At 46.0% G+C, this 17271-nt stretch overlaps 1 protein-coding gene across 3 annotated transcripts in view; it reads left to right on the forward strand.

Annotated features, from left to right (window-relative positions):
• Positions 1–17271, forward strand: part of ADCY8 (adenylate cyclase 8) — a 173028-nt gene that overhangs the window by 124855 nt on the left and 30902 nt on the right. For 2 of the 3 annotated variants that reach the window (XM_019723897.2, XM_019723925.2), the window contains 3 exons: positions 3586–3787; positions 5803–5892; positions 13729–13901. In XM_019723897.2, the coding sequence (XP_019579456.2) occupies positions 3586–3787; positions 5803–5892; positions 13729–13901 (465 nt within the window). The remainder of the gene's footprint in view (positions 1–3585; positions 3788–5802; positions 5893–13728; positions 13902–17271) is intronic. The other variant, XM_019723906.2, reaches the window with a different exon arrangement.

Genomic DNA, 17271 nt, shown 5'->3' on the forward strand with positions numbered 1-17271 from the left:
GTTCTGTGTGCAAATCCTCCCACACAGCCCTCCAGGGCACCCTGACACCCCACCGAAAGCATACACAAAAGCACAACCGGAAATGGGCAACAAAGGATCCGTTTTATACATTTCCGTGCAAATGCTGGCTTTGTTTATGCAAACTATGGTAAAAGCTAGAATACAGAATTTGGTTAAAATCAGGAGACCACCTGGTATCCGTTCTGCATCTCTTGGGTCTCTGTCTGCCTCTCACTCTACCTTCCAATTCCAGGGTGGGGTCTCCCTGCGATGAGGCTGGGAAAGATCAATATATGCCACATCCTGCCACCTGGTGCCAAAGAAGGAGGGAGATCTGGGAAGGTGTCTGTCAGGGCTTCCAGAGTGCACTGAGATTCCTTGCTCAGGAAGAGATAGCCAGGCCTGTTCCCACAGGGAAGGTCAGACTCTGGCTCCCCGACCATCTCAGTGGGTCTAGGAGGAGGGCCGGGCAAGCATCTGAACTTGACATAAACATTGACCTTTAACATGGCCCTGCCCTCCAGGAAGAACGAGGTCCACTGAATATCACAGACAGGCTCTGAGCAGTCAGGTTGGCCCTTCCTCCTTGAGGGGGCAGACAGAGGGGCTGGGAGTTGGGTAGGAATTCAGGCCCCTCTGAAGGCTGCTGAGAGGAGGAACAGAGTCTTCTCTCCACACAAAAAGCAAAAGTCACTTTCTGTGTATTCAGCCCTATGCCAGGTGTCATGGAAGAATCCAGAGAAAAGCTGAGCCTTGGAGGATGGACAGGGCGTCCCCCAGGAGAGTGGGGAGCACCGGAATTCTGTGAGAAAGCACAGAGGTAGACATAGGCATGAAGACACTGAAGGCATGTGCTTGAGTATCACCCTTGGGGTGCGGACAGGTGAGAGAGAGAAAAGGCAGCAGAGCGAGCCAGGGGCAGCGTTCAAGGTCCCGTACACTGTATAGACTGTCTGGATGGCAGAGGTGGCCACGAAACCGGGCAGCTTTCTAACTCGCCTTTGCCCGGTTGGCTTCTGCCTCAGCTTTGAAACAAGACATTTGTACTCTTTGTGGCTGCCTCACATTATTGAGACACATCAGCCTCAGAATTGGGCCCTTCTGTCCTGGGACGGCCAGACAAGGCGATCCACCTGCATTCTCCTTCACTGGCCTCCCCTGGGTGCCCAGGAATAATGGTGTGTTGTCAGGGAGATTTTCCAGCCGGTTTGGGGGGAAGTTTCCCATCTGCCTGGAGCCCTCTGGGAACCCACTGCTGCACAGACCTTCTGTTTTCATCTAGAACGCCTACGGAGATTTCCTGTCAAGGTGATCCATAGGATCAAAACTGTGCACGTATTGAAAAGCATAGACAAAACCTCCAACAGTGAAGGTGGCAGCTGTGGGAGGCGAGGCTTCCCAGCCTTCACGATGCCCGCCCACGCAGAGGGTCGTGCTCTCTCCATTCCCCCGTCCTTGCAAAGGCCTCGCCCCTGGCCGTCATGATGTGGGGTACTCCCGCTCTCCTGCCTTTTGACCACATTTCCTGCTTCCCTTTGCGGCCTTCTCTTCCTGCAGCCCCTCAGCTGCCCCCGAAGCTCCATCTTTTGTCCTCCTGTTCTTATCCTGCACACCTTCCTTGGGCAGGTTGTCCCTTCTCAGCTCTTCAACCACCACTGACTCACTGCAGACCAAGCGCTCCACAGCCGTCCCTCTAACTGCACAGACACCTCCGTGACTTCAGTGGGATGAGCCGCAAGCACCAAAAATTCTACTTGCCCCAAATCAAATTCATCATCCTTATCCCCTATGGACTCTTCCTGCATTTACCGAGTTCAGATGGTAAAAACACAAATGTTGTCCTCCGTGGGTTACTTCTCCAAAATGCCCCCTACGTGTACATGCAAAATGCTTACTAAGATTCCTGCCACATCTTTCCCCCACCTCCAGCTCATCAGGGCTCTTACCCTGTGTCCCTCCCTAAAAACTTTCTCTTCAACCTCCAAGGCCTAATCCAAATGTCACCTCCTCTGTGAAGCTTCTGTTGACTTCCTTGCCTATGTTCTAAATGATGGTTGCTCATAACCCTTTATAGATCGTAGCATATTATAAAGTATTTCAGTGTGTATGTCTGTGTTCCCCTCTGGATTATGGTCTGCTAGGTGATGGGGAAGATGTGTCTTTCCCACTGACACATGTACCCACTGGTACCCACTGACGCCTACCACTGTGCTGGGGAGGAAGGCTTGTTGAGTGAATAAATAGCATGATGACACCACAGAAACAGAAAAGATTGCTGCAAACATGGGAGAGAGATTACTCACCCAAGTGATTAGAATAGCACACTGGTACAGCCAAGTGGACTGTAACTCCTAGCTCTCACATTTACCAACCCTAGAACCCCTTGGACGTTGATGCTCTCAGCCTTAAAAATTCACGTGAAGCCAGAGAGATCAAAAAGCCTGTCAGGTTTGTTCTGACATAGTTTGTATAAAGTGTTTAGCACTGTGCCTAGCATATAGTCAAAGCTCAGTCCATTCCTTGCACTAGGGTTATTAATAATAAATAAGAAAATTCAGGCATGAGGATAGTAGTAAGAGAGAGTGTTAGAAGAAGGAAGTGGGTCCAGCTGCATTCACTAAATGCGTCTTTATTGAACACCAGCCAGTGGACGCTGTTAAAGCCAAATGGATGAAGCCAACTTCACTTTATGGAGGAGGGAGGGCACATAAAAATCTCCCTCCATTTCCATCAAAGCACCTTTTAGCATGCAGTTCACTGGGTGAAACAGAGCTAGAGAAATTAGAGATGTCACTAGAGGTCACAAATGGCTAGACAGAGAATAGAGAATCAGAGATGAATTCCCAAGAAGGAGCATGCCTGGTTTAGGCTGGTTAATAAGCAGAGGAAGCAGTCAAAGACACCTCCACAGATAGGGTGTTAGATCACTGAGTCACGAGAAACAGCCTGACACCCGGCAGAGGTACCCAATAGACAGGAGGTACCATGGCAGTTGCCTTGGTGACAGCTTGAAGCTGGAGATAGTTGGGAGTGATGCTGAAGCTTTGAGCAAGGATGGGTTCTCCTTAGTCATGTCTCAAATTGCACCCTCACCCAGGTCCCTAATGGCGCACAGTATGTTCCACGCAAATCCTGGTTATCGCTCACCAAACTGAGCAATTTGGAACAGGTGCCAAGTTCAGTTCTTGACATTAGAGCAGATGGAGAAGGAACATTTCATAAAACCCACCTTGAAGGGGAAAGGGCGCGTGGTTCCCTCCCACAGACAAAACTTTTGAGATAAAATTCCAGTGGTGTGTTGCCTAGTGAGAAAGATGAACAATAAAAGAAGTGAAAAACTTGGGCAGGAGCAATACATCACGCCAAATATTTGATACCCATTGCCAAGTTTCTCAACAGAGAGAGTAGTCTAGGGATGGAGGCAATAGAAACTGTCTCGTGCAATAGCCCTTTTCTTGAACAAAGAGAGCTGTGGATGCATTACTGGGCGCAAGGGCAATCCTGGATGTGACTGACAGCGTCACTCAGGGAGCGGGGATCAGACCATTGAAGGCACATGACCCGACATTCCGTGCTTCCCCGCAGGGCGATGCCAATGGCCGTCCAGTTTTCCATCCTGATTATGCTGCATTCGGCTCTGGTCCTCATCACCACTGCGGAGGATTATAAGTGTCTGCCCCTCATCCTCCGGAAAACTTGCTGTTGGATCAACGAGACCTATTTGGCACGGAACGTCATCATCTTCGCATCCATCTTGATCAATTTCCTGGGCGCCATCCTGAATATCGTAAGCATTCCACCCCACCAACCCTCTGCTATCTAGGGTGCACTCAGGAGTTCAGAGTTCATGGAGCCTGCAGCTTCTTGCATTGCTTTTCCTTGGTGCCAGTTACCTTCATGTGCCTGGTCCAGCTCCGAGCTTAGGGACAGAGCACAGAGATGTGGCTACTGTCAGAACTGTGCATTTCACTGGTGGCAAGTGGTCTTTTTCCTGGTGGGAGAGGTTATTTGCTCCAGAGGAGCTCGCATCTCCCTTACGTTTTTGTACTATCAGTGGCCAATCGATCACCGTAATAAGTAAGAGTTACCATGTATTAAGTACATACCTGCTGTGTGCCACACACTGAAGGAGGGGCTGTCCCTGGTTTTCATATTTAGTCCTCACATAAACCCCAGGAGGTAAGTCTGATTATCCCCACTTTATGACTGAAGAAACTGAGGCTCAGAGACATGAAATAACTTGCTAATAAGGTCTGTCTGACTCCATGACTCATGCTCGTTGCTAAATTGTATCTTTGGGAGTGGGGGCCGGGGCAATGGAAATAAATAGCTGTCATTTATTGAGCACCTACTATGGGCTACAGGTAGGTATTATTGTTCCCATGTAATGGATGAGGAAACTGCATTTCAGGAAGGTTGAGCATCTTGCCTATGAGTTTCTAAAAGTTCATAGTGGATGTGACTCATCGAATTCCAGTGAATATCCTACTTCCACATCTATCATTGTTTTTCATTGGGTGATCCATGTTTTAATGATTTCATTTCTCTCAAGAATGATAGCTGTAGGCATTTTCTATGTATATACAAACAGTCTGTGTCGTCCATGACTTAGGAACCTAGGGTTTCCAAGTGGTATATCTGATACCAGGTTTTGAGCTTGGCATCTTGAGAGCGATTCGTAGAGGCATCATCTGTGGGTGAAACCGTCATTGTGGCCCTTGGGCCTGAACAAGGGTCTCCAAAGTGTTCAGGGATCCAAAGTATCAACCACAATTATCAACCTGTGTGTTGCAGGCTTACGCTGCCTAAGAGGGACTGTCCAGATTGGCCCAGTAATTATTTAGAGTCGGTGATGGTCAAGCTCTGTGGCTGGCCTGGAAGGAAAGGACTCCATGAGGTAAAGAAAAGGGGGAATCAGAGTCTAGCTAAGTTCCTCATCTAATGAATATTTGAGAGACTATGGCAATTGAAAATGGAAGTACAGAGGCTTGTTGATCACAGCATGTGGAGGTGTAGCCAGGGTCTTATCTTGACGAATCAGATACGTCTGGGGTGCAGGATTTGGATATAAGCCCAAGGACTCTAGGTCAGGGTCATCTCTGGGGCCAGCCATGTCACAGTCGTGTGGGAGGCAGTTCAGAGGCTTTGGAGTCAGATAGATCTGCGTTCAAATCTCAGCTCCACCACTTACCAGCTCGGTGACCCTGGACAAGTTACTTTACTTCTCAGAGTTTCATATTTTTTGGTTGTAAAATGGGGATAAAAATAGTAGTGACATCACAAGGTGATTGCGAAGGAGTTTTATGGTACCAAGTGTCTGGCACAGAGGAGGCATTCAGCCAATGGTAGCTGTTCTTTTCTGAGTGCCGCAAAAGCTCCTGAGGCAATGTCCGGACTAGGAAATGCCCACCACCCCAATGCTAAGCGTCTTTCTGGAAACTGAGCCCCCTCAAACTCTCACATCCTCACAGCTGTTGATATGGAGACAGGCTGCGAGCTCACCCCACACCTTTTCTCCGGCCATCTGCTCTCTCTTCTGAACCCAGACCCTCCTCCACGGGGCCAGCAGAGCAGTCTTCACCTGGTCTCCTTGCTGACTGGCAGACGCTCTTTCTGAGCCAGTACTTTCTTTAAAGTGCGATCCCAGCTGGCCCCTCAGGGCCTGGCCTGCCCCAGGCTTCCACTGACGCCCAGCACTGATAGCACGGACTTCTTTTCCAGCACCCACACTGACGCTGTTGTTCCTGTGTTTGTTTTTGTTTTGTTTTTTCTTGTTTTGTTTTTTTTTTTTTTAATCCGCAGCTGTGGTGTGATTTTGACAAGTCGATACCCTTGAAGAACCTGACTTTCAATTCCTCAGCTGTGTTTACAGATATCTGCTCCTACCCAGAGGTATTTATTCACAAGCTCCCCTGGGCGAGACCTGGGCTTAGATCTCTCCACCAGCTCCACATAAGCACGACGGGCCGGAGGGCCTCAGAAAGCACTCAGAGGCCTGTTTCCTTCTTCTGCCTCTTCCTCCTCCTTCCTTCTTCTCCGTTTCTGTCTTTCCTGCTCTCCTTGTACCTTCTGCTTTTCCTTTTTCTCTTTCCTGCTCTCTCCTCGGCCTCTCTTTCCTGTTGCCACCCTTGCCCCATTTCTCTCTCCCTTCCTCCCCCTCCTCGTCTTCCTTTACCTCTCCCTCTACCCATTTTCCTCGTTCCCTTTGTCTCTTCCTCCCGACTCTTTTCCCCACCTCATCTTGATAGCCTAAGGCCAAATGTGCCCTTGCAGCAATAGAGCACAGAGCTCAGAGGTACTGCTCAAAGGGTGTTTGCTGCATTGAAAAAGGAAAGATGGAAAGAAAGAAGGATGGATGGATGGACGGAAGGAGAGATGGAGAAAAAGAGGAGAGAAGGTAGGAAAAAGGAAGGAGGGAAGGAAGGGAGGAAGGAGAGGAAGGAAGAGAAGGAAGGAAGGGAGGGAGGGAGGAAAGAAGGAAGGAAGGAAGGAAGGAAGGAAGGAAGGAAGGAAGCTAGTGACTCACAAACAGATGACAACTGAACCTAAATCGAGGTGGTATAGAACATACATGGAGCACCCCAGGATCAGGAGGTGACCCCACAGGACACCACCATCATAATATCTGACCTTCTCTTGGGCGCGGAGCCGCTGACCTGGCCCTGGGCCTTTGGGTCGCCTGCAGGGCTGGGCAAAGGACAATTTAGGCTCTACTAGTCATGGCCCAGACCTTCACATATTGGGACAGAAGTTCTGGGTCAGAAGGGAGGACAGCAGACCCCAGCCACTGCCATACCCCGAGGACACTGGGGAGACTCGTGCTTTCTAAGACCCCCTCCAATGTGTGGGTGGAGGGAAGTCTCTCTGTGGTCTCACCGAGGCCCCAGAATTGGTCTGAGAAGCGTCTGAAAAGGCGAGAAAGCCCCACACTCCACCCAGATATACAGCATGTACCTGATAAGCATAACATTATTACATCCTGGAGATGTGTGGGGTCGATGCTGGGACATCACCACTTTATAGGTAATGAAACGAAGGCTTAGAAGGTGACTTGCTCAGTGCCACCCCTGCCTGACCGCCATGCTTCCTCCCTTCCTTCTATCCTCCCTTCTTTCTGTCCTTCTCTTCTTATTTCAGTTACCAAGACTTAGGACCGCGGTGCCAACCAACCATATCTGGCTTATTCTTGAGCCTATACTTCTGAACCCAGGCTCAGTCCCTAGTGAAGAATGAGGCTCTTCTTGAGGAATTCCAGGGCAGGACAGACTAGCTCTCGTTTCAGGGCCGCACAGGGCAGACCACGTGCTCGGGGACTTCCTCCCACCAGCAGTGAGTGAGTTCCAGTTTTGTGGGCGCTGTGGTGTGGACAGCATGAGGAGGGTCCCAAAAGGCAGTAAGTTGACCAAGAATCAGATACTTAGAGCTAGGCAAAAGCTGGATCTCACTCCCCGTGGAAACCCTTCCCTTGCTAGCAGTGGAATCTCGAATCAGTTCTTTCTCTGAACCTCACCTTCCTCATCTGTAAAGTGGGAAAAATAATACCTTCTTCAGGTGGCTATTGTGGAGTTAAGGAATATCCGTTCTCACGGTGCCTACCCAGATGAGTGAGCAAATGTTGAGTTTCTAACATGACATCCGATCTGAAGCAGGTGTTCATGAATGGTTTAATCTGTGTTATTCTACATCAGCACTGGACCCTGGGCCCAAATCTGAACTCCCAAACTCAGGACCACAGCACTCATAGATTGGCCATCCCTAAGAAAGTGATGGGTAAACTCTTTGTTCACGTAGCTTCACCTCCATGCCTCAGTTTCCTTATCTGTCAAATGAAGGTACATGGAGTACCTTCCTCCTGGGAGGTTGGAAGGATTAGGGGAATTCATCCATGGGGTGTTTTAGAGCCACACCTGGCACAAAGTAGCTGCTCATTAAATGTCAGCCTTGATGTGTGTATTGTTTCTAGGAAACAGGTTTGGAGCGCGCAGCACCGCCATACATGTACTGGAAGTTGTATACCTATCCCAGTGTGCCGACATCTCACGTGCATTATGAAACATACTCAGAAAAGAGAATGCCAAAAAGTGAGATAAAATAAATGAATCAGAAGCTTAATATTTCCCTCCCACAACCAAAGGATCAGTCTGGTTCAGGGGTTGGCAAGCTGTGCACACAGGCAAAATTCTGCCTGCCACCTATTTTGTAAATCAAGTTTTATTGGGGCACAGTCACACCTATTTATTACCAATGGTCTATGGCTGCTTTTATAACACAATGGCAGTTAGATGGTGTGGTCCTCTAAGCCAAAAATATTTACTGTCTAGCCCTTCACAAAGGTTGCCAACTCCTGACATCCCTACTGGTGCAGGGATCCCACTGGCCTAAACGATGAGGATCTGGACTCTTTCTATCACTAGCTACTACCCTGTTTTGTCCCACCATTTGCCTTCCTGATATGTATGGCTGTGCTTCTCTGCCTAAGGATTTGGCTACCAAGCTAGAAGGAACCAGACATTGAGACCTTCTAAAACGCTTAATCCACACACCCCTTCCCCTCACTCACAAGTGTGTGTCCCAAGCAAATCACCTTATCTCTCTGAGCCTGGGTGTCCTCATCTGTGCCCTTGACCTCTCTCCATCACCCCATGAGAACAGACACTTAGTTTGAAAGCATATTAACCTGTATGATGGGATATAAACATAAGAGGCTGCAGTCTCATATATGGTATAAAGTAAAATTTAGTTTTGAGCGAGAGCTTGCCAAATACTAAAAAAGAGTGAAGATAACAGGAAATGACAGTGAAGAAAGCCATATTCCAACTATGATTTCAGAAGTAGCCTAGGGGAGGGAGAGGCATAGGTTTGCAAAATGAATGCAAATCATATGCACAAACCCAGAGTGTCACGATCTCAAACTCCTAAATGTGGTTCTCAGAGGCTTGATGGGACAACCTTCATTTTAGAATCAAGCCCCTTTATTGTTCGAGTATACTCTGGCACATTTGAATAAACAGTGAACTATATTTGTGAGAACACTCCGAGATGGCTGTAGTTTTAAAGGGCCCTCAAGAGCCAGTTTTCCGTAGACGTGTAATCATCTGTGTCTTTGCATCCTGGCACTTCCTCCCATGTCCCCCCTCCGCACCCCCATGTATTCAGGTCCTACCCAGCCTTGAAGCCTCCCTTTTTCAACATTCATTCTTTGGTGGACCCAGTCCTTTCAGATTACTTCCCGCCATCTCGATATCCTGTGGCATCATGACACTCCGTGCTTTCTATAATGTATTTATCTAGCCAGGACATTCCTTCCACACCTTCAAATTTATAAATCGCTTTAAGCAGAAAAGACAATATTGTATAGTTATTCGAGATTACCCAAAGGACAGAGGCCACAGTCTCTTTAGCAATTTTTCTTCAAAAAGAAAAAAAGGTATATTTCCAATGAAGCAGCAGAGAAATGATTTACCACCCCACCTGAAACAAATAAAAACAAACAAAATGTATGAAACAATAGTTTTAAAGACACTGGGTATCAGGCAATGACAGACAGTGACCCTGGAAAAGAGCAAACACGCGAAGCGAGCATTAAGACTGCCTGAGCTTTGATTGCTTTCAGAGGGTTTCAGGCTGTGGCTCAGGTTGGGGGAACCCAGATGGAATCTAGTGGACTCCCTGATTGGAGGAGATAGAGCTGAGAGTCTGGGGAGACCGAAGTGGCTAGATTCTGCAGGACATGCTACCAGAGAGGAGAGAGTTGTAACGAGAGAGAAACCCAGAAATCTACAGAAGGTTCCATCAGTGCATGCTTGGGAAAAAGCCAGGATTCGTGCCTGGCGCTCACACAGCGCACGAAATAGTGTGTGTTTTTTTGCCACCAGGCAGATTGAAAAACATCATAATTCATGGAGCATTAGGTAGATAATCAAAAGGGTCTCGCTTCAGTAGTGTGCAATAATTTTACCCCTAGATTATATATTGCTGTATTCTTCATAAATAATCTTAAAAACCCCCAAGTATAAGACTTTTCTTCTTTTCTTTAGATCAAAACAGTTATTTTTTGCATTACAGAAACAAAAAAATAAATCCAATCAGACAATGAAATAAACACGTAGCGCAATTTATCTTTAAAGAGGGATAAATTACTCTGACAGAAATGCATCCTAGTTTTCCCTTTAAGTCAAGTGTCTTGTTGTTAATTAACTTCCTGTTTAAAAAATAAGAAGAAATATTTTATATTAGAAAATGTAAGTTATATTTCTCTACTTCGAAAGATTGAGTGTTCATATTAGCTTTCTTTGTAACAGCCCCAAACTGGAAACAACCCAAATGTCTATAAATGGATGAAAGGACTAACAAACTGTGGACTGACCATCTAGTGGACCATTACTCATCAGCAGAAAGAAATGGTCTCTTGATATGTGCAGTAAGATGGAGTCATTATGCTGAGGGAAATAAGCATGACCAAAAAAGTATACATTGTATGATTCCATTTATCCAAAACTCTAGAAAATGCACACTGGACACGTAATAACAGAAATAAATCTGGGGAGAGGAGGAAACAATGGTGGGTGGGAGGGAGGAATTAATTATAATGGGACACAGTGAAACTTGTGCAAGTGTCCATTTTCTTGATTGTGAGGGTTTCATTGATGTATACATATATTAAAACTTACCGAACTGTGTGCTTTACATATATACAGTTTACTGTATGCCAGTTATAACTCAATAAAGCTGTTTTTTAAAATGAAGTATAAAATAGGAACCAGAGAGAGAGAGAGGGGGGGGGTCGATCAGAAACCTGTCAGCAGAAAATTTTGGCCTTAAAATTCCAGCTCTGATATTTATAACTGTGTAGCCTTGGGCAATTTCCTGAACTTCTTTGAGCCTCATTTCCACACTGAGGATAAAAACTGTGCCTGCCTCATAGGATTGTCCTGAGAGCATCTGTCCTTGGGTCATTTTAAGAATTAAATAAGACAAACCATATAAGAGGTATGATAAAAAATTACGGTGAATGTTTAAATTTTAAAAAAGTTATTGCAGTAAAAGGCACATTGCCATGAATCCCCCTCAAAATACTGCCCCTCGCTTCAAACACACTTATCCCATCATTTCTGCCACTTTGTGAAGCAGTTCTGGAAATCCTCTTTCATGTCTTTACTTGCGTTGTTGTCGCTGCATTGATGTCCTGAATCGATTCGAAACATTTACCTTTCATGGTCCTTTTGACTTTGGGAAAGTGCCAGAAGTCATACGGTGCCAGACCCGGTGAATAGGGTGGATGAGGACACACCATGATGCTTTTATTTGACAGAAACTGCCGTGCCAGAAATGAGGTGTGGCACGGAGTGTTGTCATGACGGAGGATAAAGTGAAGACACTCACAAAAGAGGAACTTCCAGAACTGCTTCAAAAAGTGGCAAGAATGATGGGATAAGTGTGTTTGAAGCGAGAGGGAGTATTTTAGGAAGGATTAATGGCAATGTGTCTTTTCCTGTAATAAATTTTTTTTAAATTTAAACATTCACCGTAGTTTTCTATCATAGTTTGTAAGCCCATTTATGGAGTACCTGGCACAGAATACGTACCCAATGTTTAGTTTTAATTATTTGACTCCTTCTGCCTCTGTGCTCCCATCACTTTAGCTCACATTGCTGGCAGAGCACTTTCCACAGTGTATTAGTCTTGCCATTTTTATGTCAGCTTCACTTATCAGATGACGACCTCCGCTAGACCTGGGCCATCTCTTACTCACCTTTGAGTTCCCAGAGCCTAGCAACATACGTTGATGACAAAAGGCACTCAGTAAATCCTTATTACAGTTTTAAAATTTAACTGTGGTGGTCTCCTAAGCTTCAGCTTAGGGGCACACTCATTTCGATGGCTTTTGACCTAATAAGTGATTCCCAATTTATGTTGAGAAAGCCATACACTTGTGTTGCAGATAACAATCAAACAGGATACCTCAGTTTGATTTCTCTATCCTCCATTTGTTAAAATAGAAGATCTTCTAAGTTTCTCTGGATGAAGAAAATAAACTCTAGAATGAACTTATTATCCCCTGTTCACTTCCCTCACAGCTTCTTGCACAAAGGCATTCAAATCTTGCCAAGGGGAACCTTAACGGAAACCTGACGAAAGCCTATCATTGCGTTTGAGATGAGGACATAATTGAGTTGACTAGGAAAGAAAGACACAACAGCTCAAAGACACCGCAGACACTGGACTCCTTAAAGGCAGGGACAGTCATTCATTTCTGAGTCCATCCCGCACCCCCTAAAGGTCCTTGCCCTCAGGGGGGGGACTCAGGTGCTATTCACATTGGTTGATATCAATATTTCTTGAAAGTATACACGAATGAGTCAGTTTGGCTTAAGAAGTCCATACATATGTGTTCAGTAGTTGCTCAGGGATTTCTGGAAATTCTTACCCATCTCCTCTGCCTATACAGAAATTGTCTCTTCATGTAATAGGAGAAACAAAGAGACAACTCGTAACAAAGAGCCATGTATAACAACACTTGGATGGATTTTAGAAATGATCTAGCCTGGTATACCCACTAGAGTCATGTTTACATGGATGGATTGTCTCCAGGTGTCCTTGGGGTCATTTTCTTAGCTAAGAGAACTTGAACAACTTACTTTAACTCTATGAGCCTCAGTTTCTTCACTTGTAAAAGGGGATTGATGATTCCCATCTTGATCCCTTATTTTGGAAATTACAAGAGAAAATACGTACCAAGATCTAAGTATTGCCACCCGAGTGGGTCTTTGATAATGTGAGTTTTATTCTTTTTTCCTCCTGGATAGTCAGAATCCAAACCTACCATCAAGAACACTGGATCGGGCTATTCCTATAAGGGAAATAGGTGAGGGCTTCCTAGAGAAGGCTGAGATCTGGTGGGGCAGACGGATGTGTCCGGGGGGCGGCTGCAATAATCCTGCCCTTGAGTGGTTCCAAACTGACCCTTTGAACAGCTACTTCTAACAGGGTGACAGAGGGTGTGCTGGGCTGTGAAGGGTGCGATGGAGGAAGGAGCTAGTATCCAGAAGCACGTGGAGATATGCATGAAAGCTTCTCAGAGAGGACCCCTGAGTTTGTCAGAGGAATAAGGTTTAGTCCCATGGGTGAGATTTGGGAACTCTGGAGATGCAAAGCACTGAGGCACGGGAGAGCTGGGAAACAGCCATGGGGAACAGCAAGTGGAGAGTGAGGCAGGAATCTACGTTGGGGTTTGGAAAAGTGAAAGGAAACTGACATTGATGGTCGTGAGAGCTTGTTATTCAGAAAGAAGAACGTAATTTGAGGGAATGGAGAGCAATGGAAGGATTTCAAGTTGAGGAGTGATGTGATCAGATCTGTGTTTTAGAAATACTGGGCAGAATGCTAGTGTGTGCAGGGGGCAGAGAGCGGGGAGGGTGAGCTAGAAGCAGGCAGAGCTTCCAGAAAACGTTTCCAAAACGGTAGGTGAGAACTGAAACAGAGACAGGTACAAGGAGAAAGCTGGTCGGATTTGCGGAAGAGGAAGGCAGTAAAGATGAGACCAAGCAATGGTGTGAACGGTTCCCCCAAAGAAGATGGAGCAGGGGGTTGGGAGATGGTAAGGAACCGATGGGTTCAGAGCGGGACCTGTGAATTGGAGGAGGGCTGAGACCTCCTGGCATCTGGGGCAGGGAAAGTGAACCTCCCACCTTCCTGCGGAATCTGACCACATGCGGTCTTTGCTTCCAGTACTTCGTCTTCACGGGGGTGTTGGCCATGGTGACCTGTGCCGTCTTCCTCCGACTCAACTCCGTCCTGAAGCTGGCCGTGCTGCTAATCATGATTGCTGTCTACGCCCTGCTGACCGAGACCATCTACGCGGGCCTGTTCCTGCGCTACGACCACCTGAACCACAGTGGAGAGTGAGTGCCCACCGCTGCATGTGCAGAAGGTGCCCCGCTGCCAGTGGGAAGTAGAGCCATTGGGAAAATGGTGGAGGCCGAGTTATCAAAACTTGGGGACTGATTGGATAGGAACATATTTCTCAACCTATGTACTTTAGAGCTTCCAAATGTAGGCAAAATGTCTAGTTTTCAGTTTTATCATTTATATTAACTACAGATTAATTAACGAGTTAAAGTTTGGACTAAATCGTAACTCAGGTCTCCTTTCAGACTAATAATTCATGACTCCTTCAACTTTAACAGCTCCAAGACTTGTAGGGTCTGATTATACTTGGGCTGTAGCAGTGTTAATAATAGCAGAACTTGTGCATTGAACACTTTCTGGGCTCCTTGCATTTTATTATTTTTGACATATAGAAAATTTCAAGAAAAGCCATGATGTCCTAGCCTAGCTTCCTTAGAGAACAGAGCCTGAGGCAAGCCTGGAGTGCTTATGCAACCCCAGGGCAGCCAAAGTGAGGGAAAGGAAAGCGGAGAAGAAAAGGTTGGGAGGCAGCTACAAGGCAAGGCCATATTATGCTGGTCACGAGAATTGTGAAGAGATTCAGCTGGTGCCTTGGAAGAGCCACTGACTTGGCCAGTTGAAATGTCTCTGGATAGGTGGTGAGTTGGGGAAAATCATCTCAAACCGAGCAGGGGAGAGGAATTTGCTGGCTCCTCTCCGTTAGTCACAGTTCACCCTCTGGATGCACCTCCTGGTGCCATCACTTGGCCCCTTCCACAGCCCGTGGGGGAACCAGACCCCACCCTTGCATTATGGAGCTTCCTCTGAGGGGCAAGCAGTGGGAGGGGCCAGGCACTGAGCACGCAGCTGATGGGTCTCGGCTCCAGGAAGCACATGGTCTGTGTAAGGTTCTGAGGTCCCTGGCACACAATACAGGATCAATAGCTGTTCATGCCTCTTCCTCCCTCCTTCGTAGAAGAGAAGTTTAGTTCTGAATTCTGTTCTGAGGTCTTAAGGAGGAGCTTGTAGTGACATTGTTAAGTGGGGTTGTGAAAGGAAACGTCATCCCAAACCCTTTGCTGCTTTTCTCAGCTTCTTCCTGAATCAGGGTCAGTTATTGGTTAGTCTAGTATTGATTCACACTTTGCTATCAGCAGAAGTAAATGAGTAAGGAGCAGAAGAGCTCGTTCAGCCTTTCCGATCAGCCGCGTTATGAGTCCATAGGTCAATAGTCACTGCGGACCCAGATCCCACTCACAGGGGCTCTTGCTGTCGGGGATTGAACTATCACTTCAGTTGTTCACACTGGATCAGGGACATTTCCGCTGGTTATTCCCTAGGGTCAAGTACCTGGGAAAGTACAGAGAACCTTCCCAAGGCAGCCTGGCTGCATCTCCATCAAGATGGTCCCAAATACTTTAGACTAGTATCTCCCAGTCTGCTCATGAGGACCCCTCCACAACACCATTTCACAACACCATGACACTGACCCTAAAACAGGAGAGCCACCCTCACCCCCAGCACCTTATCAGTCCCAAGTGAGTCACATTCCTTAGCACCCCTTGTTGGGAAGCACTATATCATGACATTTGTGAGTACAAGTTTAGGAGTTAAATTACCTGGGTTCAAATCCTAGCTCTACCATCAACCTGCTATGTGATTTTGACCAAGTTAATTAAAAGTGACATAACCTCTCTAAGCCCTGCTTTTTTCATCCGTAAAGTGGAGATAATAATAGTTCCTATGTTGTAGGAATATAAGATAATCAAACGTGATCCCGGAAACTTAGCACATGGCCTGGCATACAGTAAGCACTTGATTAATACTAGCAATTATTATCAGACATGCCCGTTTATACGACAAAGGCTGCTATTCTAAAAATATCCTAGTCTCATCTCTGCACTGCTGTCTCTTAACTGGTCTCCCAGCCTCCACTCTCAACCCACTCTTCTCAAAGCCATCTGGTCAATTCATTATCCTTTTGAAAACCCTAAGGGGCCTTCCTATTGCCTCCAAGAAGCTAGAAGTTCAACCTGTTTATCAAGCATTTCAGAGCTCTCCCTGGTCTGGCTCCCACTGACTCCTTCAATCTTTTCTCCTACAACTCCATGGGTCACCATTTATAGCCTTTATTCTAGCCGTGGGAAACCACGAGCTATTTACCAAACGGGCTTCTGCACAATTGCCATCTGATAGGTCCATCTCCCTGACAATTTCCAACCCATCATTCTCAAGGTCCAACTCAAGGACAAGCTTCTTGGTGAAGCCCTCTTGGATCACTCCTCATTTTTTAATCCAGGCATATAATTTTTTATCATTGCACTCATCTCTGTGTTGTAAATATTAATTTTCATGTCTTCCTCTTTCACTGGAATAAGAGCTTTAGAGAACAAGGACCATTACTCATGGTCAGATTTTTGGCACTTAGTCGAGTATCTGGCAGCAGGTGTCCAATTAAATATTTGTTGAATGAAGCATGAAATGAATGAGTGACTGAAAGAAACATTAGCTCGTGTGGAATCATATTATACCTTTGATTCACAGTGAGCTCAGTGTTACCTATCTACAACCGCTAAGGATTTTGCTCAACATTGCCCATAAACCATGTGTTCCTCGTCCTGTAAGCACAATTTGCTTTTGGACTCAAGTGTCATATCTTTGCTATGGGCTTTGCTAGTCCCTGCAGATTCACAGATGAATAAGACATTATTTCCGTCTTCAAGGAGCTTGTGGGCAAGCAATGACAAGGAAGTATACATAGGAGGACATGGTAGTTACTGAAAAAGCATCATTGAGACCTGGATTGATAGCCAGCCTCCATCATTCACTAGATGAACTGGAAGGTATCATTCAACATCAGAGTCTCAGTTTCCTTTACTAGAACAGGAATCGTAGTATCTTAATTGTTGATTTGACAGTGAAAGCCAGCAATGTATGTAAAGTGTTATTACAGGTATGGCACCAAATCAGCACTTAGCAAACGTTGTCATTACGACGGCAATAGAATAAAAGATAAATTCAAACTGGCTAGTTTATTTTGGGTTTCATGGAGGACATGGGAACTAATAGCTAAATGAACATTAGGCACCAGATGCACAATGGCTAAAACTCTGAACTTGGTGCCTGAGATGAGAATTCTCATTCAGGCTCTGGCACCAATTAGCTGCGTGACCCTTGAGCAAGTGAATTCTCCTCTCTGGGCCTCTGTCTACCTGCAAAATAAAGCGCTTGCAGGAATAATGATATATTGTGTAATGATACACAAATATGGCATAAAACAGATTCACTAAATTCACATTGTAAAAGTAATTACATGGAATTAAAACAGTAAGAACCATATAATCCTAAATTTGTAAACATAAACGTGTTTTTGTATATGGAAAT

This window comes from Rhinolophus sinicus, linkage group LG12, assembly GCF_036562045.2.
Source record: "Rhinolophus sinicus isolate RSC01 linkage group LG12, ASM3656204v1, whole genome shotgun sequence".
Taxonomy (NCBI): Eukaryota; Metazoa; Chordata; class Mammalia; order Chiroptera; family Rhinolophidae; genus Rhinolophus; species Rhinolophus sinicus.